This window comes from Zonotrichia leucophrys, chromosome 20 (assembly GCF_028769735.1).
Source record: "Zonotrichia leucophrys gambelii isolate GWCS_2022_RI chromosome 20, RI_Zleu_2.0, whole genome shotgun sequence".
Taxonomy (NCBI): domain Eukaryota; kingdom Metazoa; phylum Chordata; class Aves; order Passeriformes; family Passerellidae; genus Zonotrichia; species Zonotrichia leucophrys.
Window position 1 is genome coordinate 3,761,409 of NC_088189.1, and position 16,190 is coordinate 3,777,598.

Here is a 16,190-nt window from a genome sequence, read left to right on the forward strand (position 1 = left end):
AAAAACTCAATACTATAAAAGAAAAAAAAAAAAAAACTCCACAGAAAGTATTTAAAATACCACGAGATGTCACTGTAATGCAAGAAAATGACAGGTGGTGTGAGAAGTGGAGTATCTGCGCTGAGGAGCTGGGAGTGAGCAGTGCTGAAGCAGATTTGTAAAAAAGCTTTACTGAGAAACCTCCCAAGGATAAAACTTGGGGTATCAGAAGTTTTCTATGAAAACAGAATCCTGCATTGTGCTTTCACCACATGAAACCGAAATAATCAAAGCCTGTTTGAAGTCAGTTTCCCTTACCATGAGCAAACACCGAGGCTGAGCCTGTCCAGCCTTACTCATTCTATAGCAAAGAGAAGTGAGACAGTCCAGAAGTGGATCACACACTTTCCTTCCTGCAATCCACACTGAGATTACTTCAGCTCATTTCTCATTCTGTAACATTAGTCTGTTTTGTTTGGTTTAGCAGAAGGGAAGTCAGAGAGAAGTTTCATCGAGTTATGCATTAAACAGACCAGAACCAACAGGGAAATTACTTGGCCACATTTCAGACACATGTGAAAACACCAGAAAAAATGGAAAAACTCCTTAGGGTAGGGTAGCACTATTTACAGGGACTCATTCACTACAGTAGCAGAAATATTTATCCTTATTACAGTTAAAGGAAGGCATTGTGCTGGCCATGATGTTTTCAATCTTTGGCACAGCTGCTGTTGTGTGTGAAGGGTCAGAAGTGTTGATACCAAGAGTTTGAATATCAAGTGTCAAATGAAATACTTGCAGATCTGAGATCACAGGGAGAGAGAAGTTGGGAAAGAAGTCATTACTAATGTTACACTCCTGTTGCCAAATGAATAATCATTCACTGCAGTTCTAAGTCTTTACCAGCTGTAAAGTACAGCTGAGCACTGATGATACACCACATTAAGGGCTGTAGTTACTGACTATACATGCATATTAGTGTGATTACAAATTGCAATTTAATTTACAAATAAACTATGAATTTGAAACTAAGTGTAAAAATATCACCTATATTAAAAGTAGCACCAGCAACCTATAAGACAAATTTGATAGTTGGATGTTTGCAGAAAAAAATGATCATTTTCTTAAATACTCTCACATTTTTGAGCAACTTAATACAGACATGCCCATGTATTTAAACTGATTTGCTATAATTAGTACTGATTAAAAAGTAACTGGTAATGTATATTTTTATTAATTATGTCTGCTAGTTAAATGTCTTCATTTTGCTTTAGGAGAAACCTGGCAACAGATAATTCCAGTCCTCAGCCCTATCAAGACTGACCCCACTGGAGCTGCATTTCACATGGAGGAAAATGAGGCCCTGCATAGGGACACTCCTAACCATGGCACAGGTAGATTTTCATGAAACCTGTCAGGGGAAACTGTGTGGGAGGAAAGGCTGCAGCAAGGAGAACTGAAGAAAATAAATAAAACAAATAATAACACAATTGTGAGGCCCAGAAATGAATGTGTTAAGTAAAGTCTAGCATGGATTTGGAAAGTGCAGTTTGAGGAAACCCCCCTTCTTTTCTTGCATGAAGCTGTATTAGAATTAAGTAGCAGCAAGCCTTTTTCCAAAATTGGATCTCAATCCTGCAGGTGCTGCAGGCACAGAATTCTAAGGTGAAAGGACAACAGGTTCCACGCAGGAAGTGGCAGCCCAATAATCTGTGAGATACATACAATGATCACTGTATCAAGTGCTGTTCATTGTTTAGCCACTCAAACCCATCTCACTTTCCAGAGTATGTTACTCTTTAAGTGGCAATTCAAAATTAAGTTTCTTCATGAGCTTTCTTGACAGGACTACCATTGACAGAAACAACAGAAAATTGTGAAAAGCTTTTATTTCAATCTTCTGTATTACAATAGGCATAGTTTTATTATTGCTTTTTGAAATTAATTAAGCACTTGGCAATTTTACAACAGCTGGCCCTTTTGTCCAGCATATGTGCTTCATTGATATACTGTGTAATGTACAACCCCTTTTTATTTACATGGATTTCATGTTTCTTTAAAAAACATGCTTGGAAGAACCTTGAAACTGTGGACTACAAGACATTCATTTACTGTATGACAATAATAAATACATGTTTTTAAAAGTGCATTATATGGTGATAACCCTTGTGAAGAATTCACTTTTACAAAATCCTCATTATAAGGGAAGTTCTCAATTTGAACACAGTGCAAGCAGTCAGGTTGTCCTGAGAAGATAAGAATGTGCTGTAAGTTTACCTTCACAACAGGTGCATATGAGCACTAAATGGCTTAATCCCATTTTTGTCAACCAGAAGCCATTTGATGTTCATTACTGAGTGTGGCAATAAAACCTAAGTGCAAATATCAGCTCTGCTGTGACAGGTGTCAGTACTGGTGTGAAGCTTTAGCAGCTTAACCCGGAGATGGCTCTCAGCTCCACTGAGCCAGCAGTGCCAGGACTGCACTGTCAGCCCTTCCCCAGCAGTGCAGACAGCACAGAGCCAAAGGAAACCTGGAGTAATGCTTCAGTATTTAGTATTCAGCACAGAGCCAAAGGAAACCTGGAGTAATGCTTCAGTATTTAGTATTCAAGACCTTGCACATGCCAAAACCCTGAGAGGTTGTGGAAGGAAGACAATAGAAGCCCAACTGAGACTGCTGAGACATTCATTTCTCCACCCCTCTCACACTGTGCTACATCTGGCATGAACCCTTCTCGTGACAGCCTCAGCTTTACAAAATCTGCCCTGGCCAAGGGAACACTCAGCTCTGACATTTGCTAGCACATGACAGTCTGTCCCAGGAGACAGCAACATCCTTCTGGCACGAAAGCAAGTATTGCTCTGAGCTCCAGCAGCACCCTCTGTGAACTGGTGGCTGGTAAGAGAGGGGATTTTATGGTGTGCTGTGTTTGCTGGTGGAAGAACACTTCTCAGTAATGTGAGAAGGAAAAAGAGGGGGAAACAATACCTGAACATTTCTGTGCATGTGTTTTCATGTTCAGATAGGACTGAGCTTTCTGAGCACCCTGCAAATGGTGCTCAGCAGCTCACAGAATCCTCATTCCTGACTTTGGCTCCTCTGAAAGTCAAACACCAGTGGAATGAGGCAGCTTCCTCACTTGAAAACCCAGCTTGGCTAAATGGGTATCACAACAAAGAAGCAGCATTAAGTTGCCACACAAATTAATTTTCTTGGGGTTTCTGCCCTTCCAGAATTACTCAGCAGACTTTTCAGACTAATATATAACTGGCCATGGGTTGCTTACAACTGTGATTTTACAAGCAACTTGTGATTTTGATAAAAAAGCACCAATCCAAAATAAGATGCCCAAGTAAGTGGCCTGATTTTCATAGCATAGTTCTAAACCACAGCTCTTCTAATACCTCCAGCCAGCCAGCTCTGAAGGTCTGTGTTACACAAATAAAGCTAAACTTTCCATGCAGTAATGATTATGTATGGGAACAATTATGGACAAACTTTTACTTCATAAATTTAAGCCTGTTGCAAAACTTAAATCACAGAATGAAAATAATAAAACAAGAAGCACAGGAAGGTGGTCTAAGTGTTCCTGTGCTCTCCCTGCAGCAGAAGGGATTCTGTTTATGGGTCTGTGTAATTAAGTGCTTTCAAGTTCCTGCTTGTGTTGCAAGGCTGCAGTCCTGGGAGTTCAACTGTTTTACAATGGCAGCAGTTAAATAAAGAAGTCAAAGCTACTTCTGCAGTAGTTCTGGAACACTGGGGAACAACTGTGATTCAGGGTTCTGGAATTCTATTCCAGGCCTCTGTACCCTGCTCCCTGTACTATTTCTTTTCCTTATATGTATTTATTTATATCATATCAATTTCCTGATCTATAACTTTACCAGGAACAGTGATAAAATAACGAGCATTCATACAGTGCTTTGAGACCTTCAAACTGCATTTGCAACACAAGCCCAATATTGGTCTTGTTTCCCTCAGTAAAAGCAGGTGCACCAGAAAAAGACAATTCCTGAACCACCACCTTGAGAAAAACCGACTTGGGCATCACTTGACAAAGATGAGAATTTCCCCATGTAGATGTGCCTTACACACACTTTGGTAACAATCACTCCTGCTGCAAGGAGGAGATAGGAAAAGGCACCTTTAGTTTTTTTTCCCAAGGGAAACAGAGGGGCTGATACATTTTCATGTACGTTTTGCTCATAATAGCATTGAATTTCCAATTCAGATACTAATGGAAATATTTAACGTGACTACAGCCTTAATAACATAGTTATATAAATACAAGTACTCCCTACAGTGTCTGTCATCCAAATTATGCATTAATGGAATAGTGCCCTGACTTGGTGAAGTAATATAAACAAAATTAGAAACCAGTTAAGCCACACTGTCCACTTAGAAAACAAACAGTAGAAAACAATAAGAGAGATCAGTTAGAAACATTCTATGCAACTAAGAGTATCACTAGCATCAAGAAATGTGTTGTTTTGCTCTCTGGTAGCCTCAGAGCATTCCTGGAAACCTTTCTGCAATGACTCATGCACCCAAAAAACCCACATGGCTTTTCTATGATGGTATCTCACTACAGATTCTGGCCTTTTAACTTTCCCAGAGGTTCAGGGCAGCTTGTGCAGGCCACTGGCTGCCTCCCAGCGCTGGGACACTCGGCCAGGTTTGGCAGGTTTCAAAAAGAAGGCTGTTGCCATAGGAGCAGAGCGCCATGCCAAGGCACAGAGTGCCACCAGAGCACTGACACGCTGCTCAGCACCGCTCCCTGTGCTCAGATGAAGTGGATCCAGCTCTCCTCACACTCCCTGGGCAGCTTCAGGGGGTGAGTCCGGCACCTCAGGGTGTAGTTCTTGCCTCTGTTGTTATCCCAGTGCTCCTGGCCATTGACTTGGTACCTTACTGCAAACTGGACAAGAGTGCTGAGCTGAAGGAGGAAAGGAGGCACAGGAAGGAAGAAAGTAAACACATCGACCTGATCCTGCCCGTTTTCCTCCGGGATGCTGTGGTTCCAATGAGCACACACCTCATGGATGCTTTCCCACTGGTTGAAGGTGTAGCGCACAGACACCTGCTTCTCAAAAGCGACATTCCGAACCTGGATGGTGCCACTGAGCCCCAGATCCGAGCTGCTCACCCGTTCCAGACACACCTGCTGCTCCTGCAGTCGGGATGAGAAATCCAGACAGTCTGCAGGCTGCTCGAAGTCAGGGACCAAGCATTGCATAGTAAACTCCAAGTTCAAGCTGCTGTACCAGAGGTCTGAGTTTATGGAGAGCCTGGAAAGGACGTGCAAAGGGATGGATGGATCCTCCCCACTCTGGAAGACTTTCACTTCAGTGAGCTCCAAGCCTAAAGCATCAGCAAACCTGACCCTGTTCATGCGGCAGCCGGGCTCCTGGCACTGCACCGCTGCTCTCTTCCTCTTCTCGGGTGAGGTCGGCAGGGACCTGGCCCGGCGACGCATGATGGGCCGCAGGGCTGGGTCACAGCTGGAGGAGGTGCTGCCCGCATGGTTATTTGCCTGGGGGCTCTCCTTGGCTGGGGCACTGCTCCGAAAAGTCTTGCTGCTACTTGTATGGACTGCTGGTGGCAGCTGCTGCCTCTGTGCCACTGCTCCTTCAGCCTTTAACATGTTCTCATAGAGATCTGAGAGGTAGCTGGGATTCCTTCGAGGACCACGCACTTCCATTCTTAACTGGTGACAAAAAACCAGCGTTAACACTGCAGGTAATAATGAGCCCTACCCCTCTGAAGCACTTAATTTGGGAATGGCAGCCACAGTAAGGTCTGAGGTTATTGCACTGGATACAGCAAGGATCACCTGGAACAATGTCACCTTCGAACGAAGCGTGGCAGGTCTCAGGGCAGCTGGCGGAGAGCCAGCCAGCACTAAGGCGCTGTGCGGGAAGCTGGAGGCAGACTCACTCACTGCCCGATGAACTCCAGATCGCTGTGCTGGCTGGTGGCCCCCAGGCTCAGGCTGGAAAGGGATTCAAGGCTATCACCGCTGATACTGGAGGAGCTGACAGCCAGGCTGGAGAGCGACTGGAGGCTGTCGTGCTGCATGAAGGACTCCAGGCTGTCGGAGAGGTCGCTGGAGGCGCGGTGCGCCCCGAAGCACCGGGTACCGGAGCAGCGGGCGAGAGGGGCCTGCAGGCTGTCCTGGCTGCCTGCGGCCGAGCCCGCGCTCCGGCGGCAGCAGCAGCACAGGCAGGGGGCACACTCCAGGCTGTCACACTGGATGCTGGGCGAGTCGAGGCCGGGGAAGGCTTGGAGGCTGTCGGGCAGGAGGGAGCCGGGGCTGCTGCAGAGGCTGGAAGGCGGGCGAGAGCTGTCGGGCGCGGCCGCGGCGCCAGGCTCGGTGTCGCGGCTGCCGGGGGAAGGATCCGCGTTCGGGGCCGCCACAGCGCCCATGGGCGGCGCGGCCCCCGCTGCAGCCCGAGCGCGGGAGCAGCTCCGGGCCCCGGCCGGACACCGCGGCCGCTCCGCTCCGCACCCGCAGCGCAGGCGCCGCTCCCCCGGCTCCGCCCGGCCCCGCCCGGCCCGGCCCGGCCCGGCCCCCGCGCTCTGCGCTCGGGCGGCGCTGCCGCTACCGCTGGCGACGGACGCGCAGTAAGGGCAGGTACCGGGCCGGGGCGGGGAGCGCCGGGGAATGCGGGGCGGCCCCTCAGTGAAGGAGCGGCCCTTGCGGAGCGCGGTGACAGCGGCGGCGGGAGGGAGCGGAGCGGGCCCGGCTCGGCGGGCGCTGCGGGCACAGTCTGCGCCTGCTGGCACTGCTGCCATCCACCGCGGGCACTGCCTGCCATAGCCTGCCGCCATCCCGGGCCCTGCCACCGTCCCGGCACTGCCCGGCCAGCGCTGGCCCCTGCGGCCGCTGCTCTGCCCCGTCCGGTGCGGGACTGCGGCGCTCCGGGGCTCCGGGGCTCGGCTCTGCTGAGCGCGGCTGGGACAGGATGCGGGGAGGCGTTTGAGGGATAGGACGCGATCAAGTGTCAGTAGACACGGACATTAATATGACTGTAAATACATAAACAGCACTGCAATAGAAGTAAAGGTGCCTCAGGAGAGCTGCTTGTCACCTGTCACATTTGCAGACCATTGTGAACCCCTGGAACTGTGCAGCTCCTTGGTACGGGAATGCAGTTCCTCTGAAGTAAAAAAACCCAATGGATGCTCCTGCTAAATATACTAAAAATACTCCTGCTCTGAGTATTTTTAGTAGGAGCGGATGAGACATTTGTTTTGGAAAAAGAAAACGATGAAGTATTGGTTACAAAATTTGCATATATGCATATCGGAAGAGCGCATTTTGTGACACAGAAAGGCCGCTCAGCTCGCACGGCAGCAGGGTCGGGATCTGCTCCCCATCCCCTGGAGCAGGAACTCCCACCCCCGGCGCTGTGCCCGGAGCTGCGCAGGCTGAGCGGGGATGGGGATGAGCACATGACACTGCCCGGCACCTCTGGGAGCACGGCCGTACCCCAGGTATTCTTTATTTTGGGAATTGTAAATTGAACGATGCTGCTTCCCACTGAGGGAGTGCTGGGGGAGGGGACTGTTTTCCTGTCCAGTTTGGTGGCTGATTATGTTTATCTTCCTGCTTTAAAAATAGAATCGCATCGGGAGGATTTTGTTTGTCGCCAGCATCTCCGGGACGTGGGGATGTCTGCATTGGATAGATTGTGTCTTGCAAAGCCAAAAGACTGGAGCCGCTTGAAGATTATGTAACAGTAAAGGTGCAGATTCCCTTCGGAAAGAGGAATAATGGGACCAGGCATTCAGGAATATCCCTTATTACTGCACAGAGAGACACAGCTGAGGGAAAACCACAGCCACACCAATGAAAACCACAAAGGAATGGTAAAGTAAGGAAATTATAGGTTTTTTTTATAGTTACTGGAATGTCAACATGCTGGGTTTAGTTAATAAGTGCCTGGCTGCCCTGTTCCCACTGCCTCCATCTCCCCTGGTCCCAGGGACAGAAATGATTGTGCAGGTCACAAGGTCACAGAGGTGACTGCAGCAATGCTGAGGCACAGGACGTGGTTTCATACTTTAATAAACTCTTGAATTTGTGAAATCATGTGTTTTTAAAAACAAAATGTGACTATACTGACATAAATCTGAGAACAAGATGTACAGCCTGGCAAATTAACTGAACTGCAGTAAGGCTAGATTAGATAGAAGGGCACAGTGTGATTATTCCTGCTCTGAAATAATATTTTGGAAATCAGTAATGCTTCTTGTTTCTAGAGCAAACACTGTTCTTATTCGTACAGAATATGCTGATTTATTTATTCTGTTTTTACACAGAAATTTATCTGGTTTAATTAAGGAACAATTTTTTAGTTCTAAGCTGCCCAGATCAGTAATGCCATTCCTTTTGCTTTCATATGAGATTTTTTCTCTTAATAATATTTTCACAAGCCTATTATAATATGAAATAAGGAATTTTCTTATGCCTTCATTGTGAAATAGTTTGTATTGATACCAGAAGAGACCTTATGCTCCCTTTTCACTTCCACTCCTTATCTTCAAAGGAATAATCCTTTAAATTTTGTTGAGAATGTGCAAATGGGGAAGACAAGCAAGATTTGGCTTCATATTGTACTTTGTAATTAATTCTACTAAATTGCAATTGGAGCACCTACCAGGTACTATAAAAATCAGTAGTTAAATATCTGTAATATTTATTATGTCCAAAGAAGCTTTGGGATCCACTGACAGAGGATTCTATATAAGGGCTACATTCTATTATTATATCATCTGATGGAATGATTCACTTTTGTATTAATAATACTAAAAATACAGCAGTGCATTTGTAGTATAAAAAGTAAAAAGTTGCCATAGTGGCATAGTCCTGATGAACTTTAAGAATGACAATCAGCCCTTTTTAAAACTCAGTTATACTCTCAAGTTTTCATTGTACTTCCATTCTGACACTCACATATGCTGCTATTTATATCTGATATTCTGTTTAATCCTTTGTGGTTACAGTAATGGAAAAAGCCATCCAAGCACCAAAGGACTAAATAAACCAATTTCTTATGCGAAATCTCCTCCTGGAAGATTAGGCAAAAATGTATCAAGTGCCATTGAAAAGGTAAATAATCCCCTTTTCTAACATGAAAATGGTACCTACTCTAAGTCATCTTCTCAATAACATCACAAACTTTCATATCCCTTCAGATTTCCCACGACACTCAAGATGGTCACCAAGCAAATGTTTATAAGAAGGGAAGGAACCAGCTGGATGGCAATAACCAGTCAAAAAGGTAAATTTTATGTTAAGATTATCTATTTAATTTGTAGTCATTTCAAACTGGTTGACAAAATGCTTGTGATGAAATTGGAGCTGCATTTGGCTTAGAGTTCATAATTTATGAGAACAACAAATTTAAGTTATCAAAATGGAAACTTGCTATCCTGCTTAGTGAGTTCTGAGGCAAAACCATAAAAAATCCCAACAAATCAGTAGTAGGCAGTGTTACCTCTACCAGCAATTATTGATTTTGCCTCATTACCAACTTTCTGTGCCAGTTTTAGCTTCAGTCGTGGAGACAGATCCCCATCCTTGAAGGGGTGGCAAGACCTTTGTAAGCTGCTGCTCAAAGGCAGTGACCATTCTAACAGGACATGAACTTCCTTTTCCTTTAGGATCCCCAGTGTTTGCAGCTCACTGCACAGTGCACAAGGACCAAAGAGGAGTCCTCCAGAAAGGAGGCAAAATGAATATTTCCTGCACAGGAGTCCTCCAGAAAGAATGAAAAATGAATCCTTCCTGCATAGGAGTCCTCCAGAAAGGAGGCAAAATGAATATTTCCTGCATAGGAGTCCTCCAGAAAGAACAAAAAACGAATCCTTCCTGCACAGGAGTCCCCCAGAAAGGAGGCAAAATGAATATTTCCTGCACAGGAGTCCTCCAGAAAGAAGGCAAAACGAATCCTTCCTGCACAGGAGTCCCCCAGAAAGAAATCAAAGCGAATCCTTCCTGCACAGGATCCCCCCTGGCACAAAGGGCAGCACACAAGAAAACTTCTGTAGGGCTAAGGATGTCCCAGTTCAGCATTTTTATTGCAGAAAAGAACAGTTGGGGAGGAATCACGAAGAATACATTGCTGGAGCCAGCCCAGGCTCTTCAAAATGGCAAGAAGCATCTGTTGGTGAAATGTTTCTCGATTTTGAATCGGTGCAAATTATTAAAGAAGATGCTGAAGATGATAGTGCCAGTGACCTCTCTGACTCAGAAAGGATTCCCATTCCCCCCTCTCCCTGCACACCACCAGAACTCATCCTCAGAGCTGAAGAAATCGACCCGCTTTGTTTGGAGCACATCCCTGAAATGGGATTTAAAGAATCCGAATATTACTACCCCGACTTCCTGCCCCCTCCTTTCAACTCGTGGGACCTGAAGCAGCTGGCCACCTTTGCCCACGTGGAAGGGAAAGCCGAATTCCGGCCCAAGCCCTCGGGGGCCCTGGAGAAGTACCTGGAGCGGCTGCTGCAGCTGGAGTGGCTGCAGATGCAGACGGTGCAGGGCGAGAGGGGCAGGGCCACCAAAGCGCGGCCCCAGACCGCGCCCGGCCCCAGCCGTGCCCTCAGGAGCCCCGGGAAAGGCAAAGCCTTGCTCAGCCCTGTGCCCCCCAGGCAGGCCGTGCCCCCGGAAGGGGCTGCCAGGCTGCCCAGGGGCTGTGTGGGTCACAGGGCACAGCCCGGCTCTGACACTCGCCCGGCGCGGGCCCTGAGGGCTCCTGAGAGAACGGGGCCTGCAGCAGCTCCGCAGAGGCAAACTGGGGATGGAAGGAGTGACCTGAGGAAGAAACCAGCTCCAAAACAGCAGCAGCTTCTCAGTCTGCAGCCCCCCGAGAGCAGCTCTAAAATCCAAAGTGTTGGGAACATCAGACCCCCTAAGCAAACCCCAGCATTCCACGGTGCAGCTGCTCCCATCAAAGGCTTAAAAACACACGTGTGCACAAATCCAAAGAAAAATGGCAATGCCAGCAATTATGTTCCTCCTAAAAAACCAACAGTGGACAGGAAAATAAAAACAAATGGCACAAAGCAAGCACCACGCAAATTTCAGTGAATGTTGATGCTTCTTGACTGCTAGAAAGCATCTGGCCAGTGCAGAAGAATCTTTTTTTCCTTCATAGGAAGATCTTGAGAAAAATGTTCCTGGCACGTGGTTCTGAGTCAGCACTGTTCATTTCTATAGATTTGATCTTAAGCCAGCAGGAAATGTTTTCTGTGAAGGCAAATGTCTTCCATTGGTCTTTCCTCAAAAATATTGATAATTGCTCAGTGAGGATAACAATAGCACAGTGTGAAGTTTAGAGAAGTGTAGAACGTTCTGTCTGCACCACTGAGTGTTCCTTGTATTTACCCTGCTGGGTGTGAGGGAATAGGGTCAATGCTCTTTCTCCTTGCCCAGGTGTGCTTTTTGTAAGACAGGTTTGATTTTGGTGTTTTTATAAAATAATGGAGCCTGTTATCTATGCAAAGTCAACTGTAATTCTTCACAGAAGATGATGAATTGGATTTTTTGGATGAAATAGGTTTTATTTTTTTGAGAAGAAGAATGGAGATAATGTTTTGAAATATTTTAATGCAGAAAGAATTCTTTTTAAGATAAAGTATTAGGGACCAGACAGCATCAATAATGACAGATTAAGAAAATGGAATGTGTATTTTTATACCCTGGGATCTTCACTGTGTTTACAGACAGCTTTCCTGGAAGTTCATTTTGTAGGCCTTGATGCTTTTTGTCATTTAGGGGAAATGACCAGATTTCAAATTGCACATGGATATATTTGAGTCATGCAGACTGAGGCTTTTAGCAGAGACTGTGGTCTGGTTTTCAGACCTGGTGGCCCCTCAAAACGTAAGAAACAGACTATTAAGGGAAGAATTTAAAGGGTGTTGTAAGTTCAAGTAAAGATATATTTTGATACAGAAGATACCTATTTTTAGTCATCTGAGATGACTCTTATTTATCCTGTGGTCCAGTCTAGCTTGGCTTCTTAAGGCTGAGGGAGGTGAGATGGGGAAATGTCCTGCAGAAGGAAATTGTACAACCAGGATTGGATCCTGTTCCTGGGCCTTCTGTCTTCTCTTGTGTCTGTGAGACACAGGAGAATACAAAGGACAGTTCTGAGAATATTCAGGTGTCACTTGATCTATTAGAATTTCAAATCAATCACGGGAGATGGGGACAGGATCTTGTTAAGATGAAATTCTAAAGAATGTTTTTTACTTTCACTTTCAAATCCTGGTGAGGTATTTTCCTCAGTCACCAGTCCCAATCTTCATGAGAAGTGAGCTGAGCTCTGATGGACCAGATTCTGCAAGAGGATCCTTCACATTGTCATAGAAAATGAAAAAGTAGCAAATACTAAAGAGTACATTATGTATATAGCTAAATTGCACTTCTCTTTGTGAGCTCATCTTGGTTTTAAGATGCTTAGCTGTTTCTATCTTTCATTGTGCCTACCAGATCTTCAGCTTTGTAAAATTTCAAAGCATGAATTTATATGTAGTTTGAAAAGTGAGAATATTAAGAAATGTAGTAATAGAGTATTTTACAGTACATAAAAACATTGCTCAGGAATAGCCTAAGAAATATTTTTAGTGGTTTTTTTTCCTAGTCTACTGGAGACCAAATGTGAAATTTTGAATTGGTAAAGGAAATGAATGTAATAGACAGTATTACATGTCCAGCATCAGTATTTGTAAAGTTACACTTAATATGAGCTGTAGTTGCATGTACATTGAGCTCTATGCAATTCAAGTGGAACTGACTCTGAGATGGTCGAGGAGCAGGAGGTGGCTGTGTCAGAGGTGGTGGCACTCAGGATGGGATGAACACCAGCACCTGCAGAGGACCAGCACATCCCAGGGTTGCTGTTTCACCCTTTTGTTTTGGTCCAGCCTCATGGATTTCAGCTTTTTTAGATGAAAGGTTCCTGCACCCAGTGTAATATTTCAAGCTCTGGCCAAATTCTGCGAGTCTGCCTTAGCCAAGTGTTCCTGATTCACATGAGCAGTAGTGAAAAACAGGAGAGCTGCTTTGCCAATAATCAGGATTTTAATGCACTGTTCTACTTCACTGTTACAAGCTCCAAACCTGAGGTGAGCAGGATCCAGGCAATAATCAGAATACCAATTTTTTTTTTTTAAATCTGTTAGATCCAGTAAATAATTTAGCATGTTGTTATAGCATTGAATATTGCTGGATGCTAAATTTTCTAAATTGAAGCTTTCCTGGGTTGTAAGGAGGGCATGTAGATACAGGCACATTTTGCATGATCCCTTCTCTAAGAATAAATAAACTCCATTTCAACCAGCTGTGACCAGAGCAAAGGTGATTGGCACTGGGAAAAGTCTTTTGTCACAGAGGTAGGAAAGTTAGAATGTAATATTTGTCATCTTATGGACACCAGTCTGTCATTGGAGACTGAAAAGGGAAGCAGGTGGAGGTGGTGATGGCACTTTAAAGGAGTCTGAAAACTTGTTCAGCACTGGGATCTGGCCAAGTAGGTTTGTCTCACGTGATAATCACACCAGCCTAATTTCTGTCATTGATTTGGTACTTCTGACATGCTTGTCTTTGTTCATACACAGACACAGAAATTCTGCGTTTGCCTCAACAAACAGCTCTTGGCTGAGCAGACCTCCAAGGGCTGGGTTTATCCTGTCTGTGTTTTAACTTCACTGTGTTCTGGGCCTACAGGTGAAAAGAGCTCCTTGTATGAAGAGGACTGTGCTTTATATTTATTTCATTTTGTATTGCTGGATATTGTCTTTAGAAGCACTTCTGAACAGAGCAGAAAAATTTATTCCATCAAACACATTCAGTTTAAAATTAATTACTTAAGATACTTCCCCAGCACCGTGTTTGTGTGGCTATCTGCCTTTTTAATACAAAATTTAGCAATATGATCATGTGGATCTAAGCCTAGCACTGGTGATGCCTCTTGAAGAAGAACAGATAACTGTGATGTGAGATATTTAAACAGAGTGATTTATTTTTTTGCTAGAGAATGTAAAGGTTTATTGTTCTGCAGTATTACCTACAGAACAAATATGCTCAGGTTGTACTTCAAATAAACAGCCAGACTCTGCTCCAAGTTGCATGAGTATGAACTTTGAGCAACTCAGTTATTTTCAGTGAAATGACCCTGTTAGAAGATGTGAAGAAACAGAATTTCACTCTAATATGTATAAACTGTTTTCCTTTAAAATTGAAATATTTAATATTTAAAGCAATATTGTTTTTCCCTTGCCATGTTCCTTTTTTCTCCATTGCTTGCATCTCATGCTGAGGGCAGTCATTTTCCCACCTTGTTTTCAGTGGGATACAGGAGGATAATGCTGCAGGGAGGGAGGGATGTGCTGATTCCATTGGGCTGAGCTGTCCTGTTTGACTCCAGACTCTGAGATCTGCCCTCATCCTGTCACTGTTCGTGTCCTTTCTGTGTTTCATTCATTGTTTCAGGTAACCTGGACCTTGTATTTGCTATTTAAAGGATCTTGTTAGAATTCTGAGAGAATTTTGACAGTTTTTTTCAGCCAGTATGTGCTTTTTTGGAGCTGATACATCAAATTTCTACAGTATGAAATTGCCTAGAATGCACTATTTTTTGCCTTATTTTAAAGGTGTTGAGCCTTTGTTGCTCCCATTGCATTAGTGGGTTTTCATCTGAAAAATAAACAGACCATGCTGGAAGGACTGACCTTGATTAACTGAGGATTTGCAGACCAGCTTTTGATGTTGATATTCATGTATTCTTATTTATTTGAACTTTTTGTGGATATTTTTGCTAGTAATTCCTTGGGAAAGTGATCTTGTCATTCAAAGGTCCCGTATATTTGCTACAATAAAGGTGAGACACTGCCCTGTTTGTTGCTGAGTTGTATTTCTTTCTCAGGATGGCACCACTGAATTTTCTTGGAGAGAATTTCAATGCTGTCGGGTGGAGGGGGTGGCTCAGCACATCCCGGCCCCTGCTGGCCAAGGAAAGGCAGAAAAATACGGAATTTTCCTTCATCTTTGGGCACTTCCATCCGGGATCCAGGGTGCGGGAAATCCCGGGCTGGATTCTGGCCAGAGTCTGGAATGGAGTCGGTAAAAAGGGAAAACCCGGACCAGATTCTGGCTGGAGTCCGGAATGGAGGTGGCTAAAGGGAAAACCCGGACCAGATTCTGGCTGGAGTCCGGAATGGAGGTGGCTAAAGGGAAAACCCGGACCGGATTCTGGCTGGAGTCCGGAATGGAGGTGGCTAAAGGGAAAACCCGGACCAGATTCTGGCTGGAGTCCGGAATGGAGGTGGCTAAAGGGAAAACCCGGACCAGATTCTGGCTGGAGTCCGGAATGGAGGTGGATAAAGGGAAAACCCGGACCAGATTTTGGCTGGGGTCCGGAATGGAGGTGGCTAAAGGGAAAACCCGGACCAGATTCTGGCTGGAGTCCGGAATGGAGGTGGCTAAAGGGAAAACCCGGACCGGATTCTGGCTGGAGTCCGGAATAAAGGTGGCAAAAGGAAAAACCCGGACTGGATTCCGGCCAAAGTACGGAATGGAGGTGGCTAAAGGGAAAACCCGGACCAGATTCTGGCTGGAGTCCGGAATGGAGGTGGCTAAAGGGAAAACCCGGACCGGATTCACAAAAGGAAAAACCCGGACTGGATTCCGGCCAAAGTACGGAATGGAGCCGGCAAAATGGAAAACCCGGACCAGATTATGGTTGGAGTCTGGAATGGAGCCGGCAAAAAGGAAAACCCGGACCGGATTTTGGCCAGAATCCGGAATGGAGTTGGTAAACTGGACTTGATCCTGGGTAAGAGAAGCTGAGCGTGCAATGTATCTCATGGACTGTCAGATTCTGAGATTCAGCATCAGCTCAGTTGGGTGAGCTCAACTCACTTGTGTTCCAGGTAACAAGGCATGACTGCCAAAACAAAGGTCATAATTGCTAATTAACACCTAATAGGGCATATCTGCTAATTAAACTGCTTTTGTCTGGGGTTTTCAGCCAAAGGGCAGTGGGAGCTTTTGTGTGCACTTGCATTGTTTCTTCCCTTCTTTAGAAAGTGTGTTACAAAGCACTCTGGAAGATTATGGGGACACCTGTGAGGAAGGAGAGTTAGAGCCCAGAAACTCCCCCTGCTCCATCTCTGTTTGCAGTGAGGATTGCCAG

At 45.3% G+C, this 16,190-nt stretch overlaps 2 protein-coding genes across 5 annotated transcripts; one reads left to right on the forward strand and one right to left on the reverse strand.

Moving 5' to 3' along the window:
* Positions 1–1,882: 1,882 nt before the first annotated feature.
* On the reverse strand, positions 1,883–5,683 carry PPP1R3D (protein phosphatase 1 regulatory subunit 3D). Its single transcript, XM_064730160.1, has 2 exons — positions 2,562–5,683; positions 1,883–2,512 (listed from the first exon to the last, which is right to left on the reverse strand). The coding sequence occupies exon 1, from the start codon at positions 5,681–5,683 to the stop codon at positions 4,766–4,768; it is 918 nt and encodes a 305-aa protein (XP_064586230.1). The 3' UTR covers positions 1,883–2,512; positions 2,562–4,765.
* An 873-nt stretch (positions 5,684–6,556) lies between these two features.
* On the forward strand, positions 6,557–14,894 carry FAM217B (family with sequence similarity 217 member B). Of its 4 annotated transcripts, none has more exons than XM_064730093.1 (5): positions 6,557–6,606; positions 7,607–7,859; positions 8,992–9,097; positions 9,184–9,269; positions 9,652–14,894. In XM_064730093.1, exons 2-5 carry the CDS (start codon positions 7,759–7,761, stop codon positions 11,078–11,080), a joined length of 1,722 nt encoding a protein of 573 aa, XP_064586163.1. In that variant the 5' UTR covers positions 6,557–6,606; positions 7,607–7,758; the 3' UTR covers positions 11,081–14,894. The 4 variants fall into 4 exon arrangements, with proteins under 4 accessions (XP_064586163.1, XP_064586162.1, XP_064586164.1 ...); XM_064730092.1 differs by having other exon boundaries at positions 6,570–6,616; XM_064730094.1 differs by lacking the exon at positions 6,557–6,606 and adding an exon at positions 6,893–7,479 and having other exon boundaries at positions 7,607–7,854.
* The last annotated feature ends 1,296 nt before the right edge of the window (positions 14,895–16,190 follow it).